Source organism: Alligator sinensis, unplaced genomic scaffold (genome assembly GCF_000455745.1).
Source record: "Alligator sinensis unplaced genomic scaffold, ASM45574v1 scaffold755_2, whole genome shotgun sequence".
Lineage (NCBI taxonomy): Eukaryota > Metazoa > Chordata > Crocodylia > Alligatoridae > Alligator > Alligator sinensis.
This window is the reverse complement of record NW_005841883.1, coordinates 2328847-2335332: the sequence shown is the minus strand read 5'-3', so window position 1 is coordinate 2335332 and position 6486 is coordinate 2328847. Positions and strand designations below refer to the sequence as shown.

The 6486-nt window shown below is 41.4% G+C and overlaps 1 protein-coding gene across 6 annotated transcripts in view; it reads right to left on the bottom strand.

Annotated features, from left to right (window-relative positions):
* Positions 1 to 6486, bottom strand: part of C2CD6 (C2 calcium dependent domain containing 6) — an 80010-nt gene that overhangs the window by 41281 nt on the left and 32243 nt on the right. For all 6 annotated transcript variants that reach the window (XM_025196702.1, XM_014516904.2, XM_025196704.1 and 3 more), the window contains 2 exons: positions 4620 to 4711; positions 2200 to 2358 (listed from right to left, as the gene is read on the bottom strand). In XM_025196702.1, coding sequence (XP_025052487.1) covers positions 2200 to 2358; positions 4620 to 4711 — 251 coding nt within the window. The remainder of the gene's footprint in view (positions 1 to 2199; positions 2359 to 4619; positions 4712 to 6486) is intronic.

Sequence of the window (6486 nt, the reverse complement as noted above, 5' to 3'; positions counted from 1 at the left end):
CGCGCATGATCAGAGGTCAGGGCAGCAGACCCTACGATGACAGGCTGAGAGCCATGGGGCTCTTTAGCCTGGAAAAGCGCAGGCTCAGGGGTGATCTGATGGCCACCTAGAGTTTATCGGGGGTGACCACCAGTATCTGGGGGAACGTTTGTTCACCAGAGCGTCCCAAGGGATGACGACTAGGTCGAATGGTCATAAACTACTACAAGACCGTTTCAGGCTAGACATAAGGAAGAATTTCTTTACTGTCCGAGCCCCCAAGGTCTGGAACAGCCTGCCACCGGAGGTGGTTCAAACGCCTACATTGAACACCTTCAAGAGCAAACTGGTTACTTATCTTGCTGGGATCCTATGACCTCAGCTGACTTCCTGCCCTTTGGGCAGGGGGCTGGACTCAATGATCTTCCGAGGTCCCTTCCAGCCCTAGTGTCTATGAAATCTATGAATCTATGAAACAGCTTTTCAAGATTTCACTCCCATCCTTGTCTCTGTCTCCGCTCCTACTGTTGCATAGGGAAGGAAAGCACAGACTCCGTGCTCGTTTCTCCACCTCTGCCACCCTCCCCTCCCCTCTTCCACCACTGAGGAGGAGTAGAGTCCTGGCTCCTGTCCACATTGCCAGGCCCTCTAGTGGCAAGTCACAGTTGTGCAGGTGATAAGCACCCCTTGTTTCAGGGGCACCTGGCTAAACCCCTAGGGACAGAGGTAGGGCTGGAAGCCATGTCCAGCAGAGATCCCCTGAACTTTTACTATGCATTTTCTACTTCAGGAACAGCTTTGTATGTTTTGAAAAAGTATTTTATCTAACCAAGGGCATAGAGTAGGTTGTTTAGGCTGGGGGAGATCGCTTGTTGCTTAGTTGTTTAATTGCTGGCCTTGCTAAAGGAAAAGCTGTATCAACAAAGTTCTGGAGCTGGAAGGGGGATGCTGGGGGGGAGCTGGAAGGGGGGTTACTTGCTGGGCTTGCTACACATTTCATCACATCAGCAAGTTTAACCTGTTACGTAGCTATATAAGGCAGACGCCCACTGGGGTGGGTGTGCTTGCTTTGCGAACGATTGCCAAGCACCACTTTCTGCGCAGAAATAAAGTTTAAGTTGGATCCTTCACCCCTGTGTGTTTATTGGCACAAGCGCACCGGGCACGAACTCACTGTCCTTTGGGGACAACACAGGTCTGAGACAGCATTAAACCATAACCTGTGACTACTATGAAACTGTTCTAACTTTATGAGGACATAACATTCCAGATTTTAAATGTTTTAAAGGTAGCCTGTAACAGCACCATTACAAGCCCATTGTCCCATTTTAAGTACTTGAAGTATGTGAGATAACACCTTTCCCTGGGACAATTGCTGATGATTCAAGTTAACTGCCATTCATTCCAGGGACAAAGTATGTGTGAAGAGGCCTATACTGCTCCCAGGTTTTGACTTGGATCAATTAGAACCACTTCAAATGCAATGTTAGTTTTTATCCTTACTGTGGAAAGTTGAACTTTGGAGCTTGGTTAATGTTCTACAATTTAAACATAAGGAACTCCAGATTCAATACATATGCATCACTAAAATGCAGTTTTCCTTGCCAGTCCATTGATTTTAATGGTGGGACCAATAACAATCAAGTCTCTAGGGCAAGGGTTGGCAACCTTTCAACAACAGTAGGTCAAGTTAACACCGCTCTGTTTTCCACAGGCAAAAACAGCAGTTGATAGAGATGGCAGGCAGGAGGTAGCAGTTGATGGAGGCAGCTGCTAGATAGTGCATTCTTGGGCAAACAAGCTTAGTGGGATAAATAAAATCTCCCCACAAGCCAGATTCAGCCTGTGGGTCGTGGGTTGCTGACCACTGCTTCAGGGTATCCTTCCATTTGGCTATCAAGCAGAAAGGTGAAAACAATTACACCTAAAAGCTTGTCTACATTATAAGAATCTCTGCCACTACTTCTGTGTAACATATCGCTGTCAGCAACATCTCCTAGTGGAGATACATCTTAAATCAAGGGGAGTCTTTCTGCCAATGCAGCTAAATCACCTTTCCAAATGACATAAACTAAGCCAATATGAAGGCCATGTGGTAAGCATCAGAATTAATTCTCCTACCCATGGCCTCCTATTCAGGCTCTTTCTTTACAAACATGAGGTTAATTAAAGAAGTATTTGTTTTCTATTCTGTACATATTAGTGCATATTATTGCTTGCCTGTTTCGAGGTGGAATCTTTTTCAGACCATTCTGAAGTATGCCTAAGCCCTTTGAGGATACACCAGGTGAAGAAATTTCTCTCTCAACAGTTCCGTCTGCCACACACTGATCTGGAGATGAGAATGCTGGATATCCCAGGAACTGTGCTGCGATGACACTACCACCAAAAAGGACAAAAGAAACACAAGAATCAAAATCCTCAGTGAAAGAAAATTAGTTAGATGAAGAAAGAGAATGCGTGAATAATCTTTCACAGAAAAATAAATGGTTTCTATGCTTATTATTTCCACAGACCTTACATATTAAGAATTTTTGGATAAAGGGGAAAAGCCTCTCCTCTCACAATGACAAAAGACTATTCCAAAGTGAATGCTCTTGAGTTCTAAACCAAAGTTACATGTACAGTTAAGAACATTCTGGGAAGGCTATGCACCTACCACTTTCTGAAAAAAAAAACTTGAGGCTGAAATTTCTCAAGTTCTCTCTTGGCTAACACAGAAATTATTTTACAAATTAATATAACATTCCATTTGTCAGAGTTCCATTTTGGACTAAAAAGACTAGTCCAGTGGTTCTCAACCAGGGTGCCAGGGAACCCTTGGGTGCAGCCAGGTCTTTTGATAGGTGCCACAAGGTTGTGAAGATTTAAGTGAGGTGTGAGGAGGTAAGCAGATAAGCTAGGCTTAGGCGGGTCTCAGGTTTCAGGTGATAAAACTTGCTTCTTCCTTGTAAAATTATGAAGATTTCATTAAAAAAAAAAATTGGCTAAAATATTGATAAAAAATTTGATATTTGTTTACCTCAATGTTGTTGAACTGTCATTTCTACCTGGAAGAACTTTTACAGTCTCTTCTCCTATGCCTGAAAAAGGGGAGTTGTGCCCAAAAGCTTGTAATTAAAGATTTTTTTTGGCAAAAATCTAGTTAGTCTAATAAAAGAGATCACCTCTACCATGAGTTCCGATTCCTTTAGAGCTATGAAGGATTTAAGATTTTTTGTGGGGTCTGCCCTGGAGGTTTCTCTCACCGCCTTTCTGGAACCAAAGATGGGCACCTAGGGTCCTGAAAAATGTGTCCCTGAAAATCTCCGCAGACGTTTCCTCAAAATTTTGTAGATGTGGCACCCGGCCCAGCCGCCCGGGGCAACCACCAAAAGTGTCCACCTTCCTGGATCGAACGGTCGGGCAACACCCGTTTGAACAACCCCAAACGGACTTCCGGGCCGCGCTGGCGGGCCCACATCAACTGCTCGCAACACAGCAGAGCAAAATTTTTCTAAGTTCCACATCGGACACCAGGTCAACCCGATCCCCCGGCAGGAGAACCACGCCACTCCCGAGGAAGCACCGATTAAAAGTAGGAGCCACATTGCGGATTTATGTAACAATTTGTATTCTTTGCCCCCTTTTCCACTCTCACATGTGTCAAAGGGTGGCTACCAAGAGAGGGAAAAGGCAAAAAACAATACTAGATGTTTCACATTTTTTGGTACTGACTATGATTACATGATTATGTGTCTCTTGGAACTTGTTACATGGTATCAGAAATCATAAAATCATAGAAATTAGGACTGGAAGTGACTTCAAGAAGTTATCTATTTTCATTCCCTAAACCCAAAGTAAGATCAGCTATACCTAAACCATTCCCAAGGTCTGTTTTCTAACCTGTTCTTAAAAACTTCCAATGATAAATATTCTACCATCCTTCTCATTTAATCTATTTCAATTATGATAACCAGTTCTATTTCTGCCACCTTGCTTACCTAATAATTCAGAAGGCCATGAAGATCACTGCTGAATACTATGGCCTGAGTACCACATCTTCTTGCTTATGATTTTGGTACTCAGGCCACATCTTCTTTCTTCCCTTTCTTAAAAATGGGCACTATATTTGCCCTCTTCCTGTCATCCAAAACCCCTTCTGTCCTCCACAGGTTTTCAAATAAGATAGGCAGTCATTCTGGACTTACCTCAGCCAATTCCTTTAGTACTCTAAGGTGCACCTTGTATGGCTCTACTGACATGAAAACATCCAACTTCTCTAAGTAATCCCTAACCTATTCTTCCACTACAGTAGCCTGCACATCTCCTCCCCTATCCTTGCTGCCACCTGCACTTATCATCTTGTATCTGGACCTTATTTATGAATAGTGAAATAAAAAAAGGTAATTAATACTTCAGTGTTCACTGCCTCATTTGTTGCTAAATTGTCTTCTGCAATCAGTAAGGGACCTACACTTTTCTTAGTCTTTCTCTTGTTTTTGTTTTTTCGAAATAACAGAATTGCATCAAAGAAACATGACTCCATCACCAATTTCTTTTCATTGGAATAACTTGGAAGGTTCTGAATTTTAGCTAGCAACTCATGTCAAGAGCTAAAAGAATTTTGAGAAGATCCTTAACATATAATTCCCAAGAACCTTTGACGATCCCTTCTGTCTTTCAGTGGTGGAATCCGGAGAAACATGGAACGTTTAATAGTCTTCTGAAGTTCTGGTTCAGGCTGTTTCAACTACAAAAGAAAAACATTGATATTAAAATAGATAATTAGAACTGTAAAAGAATGACTAGATGAATTTAGAAGATACTCAAATCTTCCAGTAAAATGAGTGGGATAACACAAAAGAAAGCAGCACAATGAGCAAATCAGTGAAGATAATGGACAACAGCAGGCTATTCTATTACTAATTTATCAAAATCAATCATTGAAACAAATTAGCAGACTACAAAGTATTGTAATTAGAATACTTTATGAAATCCACTTGCACAGTTCTTATAGCAGAAGGATGCTAGTTCCTCCATAATAAGTGTCAAAGCCAGTTTTTCACTAGAAGACCTATTTCCAAAACAAATCAAACCAAAATATCTAAAATTCATGTGTCACTTTTCATTCCAAGGTAGACGTATAAAATAGTCTTGGATGTTCAAGCTATCTAATATATTATCAATCTCTTTACAAAACATACAAATTTAAGTAGTATATTTCTTTTGTTGTATTCTTGTATGTGTCACGTACTGCTTTACATTTAAATTTTTAAGTGTCTGATTACTTTTGTGGAATTTTGAGGCAAATCAAACATAAGGGGCACGTCTAGATATGCGTTTTAATGCACAATAGCCTATTTTACTGCACATTACAACAGTGTACACTTTCGCTACTGAGCCGTGGGGCAGCTTAATGTGCATGTATTTAGTACATCACATTAGAGCTACTAAATCTAAGGCGCATTAAGAAAAGTGCATTCATGCACATGCAGACACCCAGGGAGTATCAGAGATAGGGCAGGTGGCATAACAACCGTCTAGGACGCTCACTTTTCCCAAACCCTTTTTTGGCATGTTGCGGCCTACCACAGTCCTAAATCAAATTCCTTAAAAAAAATAATCAAGTTTCATTTTCTTAAAGATTATGAGTACAACTGAGAGACATATATAGGAAGTGACAAGATAGTTAGAATATACAAATCCAAGTTATCATTTACCTGCTTTGTAACATTATATAATTTTAAACATAATCTTGTTTTACTATTTTCATTTAATCCAAATACTAATCTTGGTTAACTCTTTCCAAAAGGATTCCAATCTGGAATGTTGCCAAGTATGGGAAATATCATCCCACAAAATAATGTTTAATGGAATTTATGAATGTCTGTGGTTTTGAACTGAATACAATGGAGAACAAATGCTACTAAAATAGAAGGTTCAGATATTTCTGGATAGGATAGCCAACTAATTTCTTCACCAAACAACCCCCAAGCAAACAATAGGTGATGCTACTTTAAACTATATTTTGATAAATTATTAGTGGAGTTCCTCAAGGATTAGTCTTGGGAACAATCTTATTTAATATTTTCTTTAATAGTTATGGCACAAAAAGTAAGTGTACGCCGATGAAATTTGTTTCTCAGTTACGGAGTTGTATCAGGACGTGCAGGAAGAACTGGATCCCCATGAGAATTGCTGTCATAGAGATTTTATGAGACATAATAATAGCCATGAATATGTAGGTGTCACAGCGGGGTCCCTTAGGAGGGCCATGATCTCGAGGTCCCTCGCTCCGTGTCAAGGCCGGCCCAAGACACCCTCTTATTCTCGCCCGCCACGTCTTGCTGGTAAATATAAGGTTGGGAGGCTGCCTATGACTCCCTGGGCAAGGCTACTCGGGACCTCTGTCCCCACAGTTCTCCCAGACTCATGTGGTCTCCCGGTATGATGGGTGCTTCCCAGGCACCCTAGCCTTATGGGCTGCGCGTGGCTCCTACCAGCCCCTAATACCACGCCCCAAGC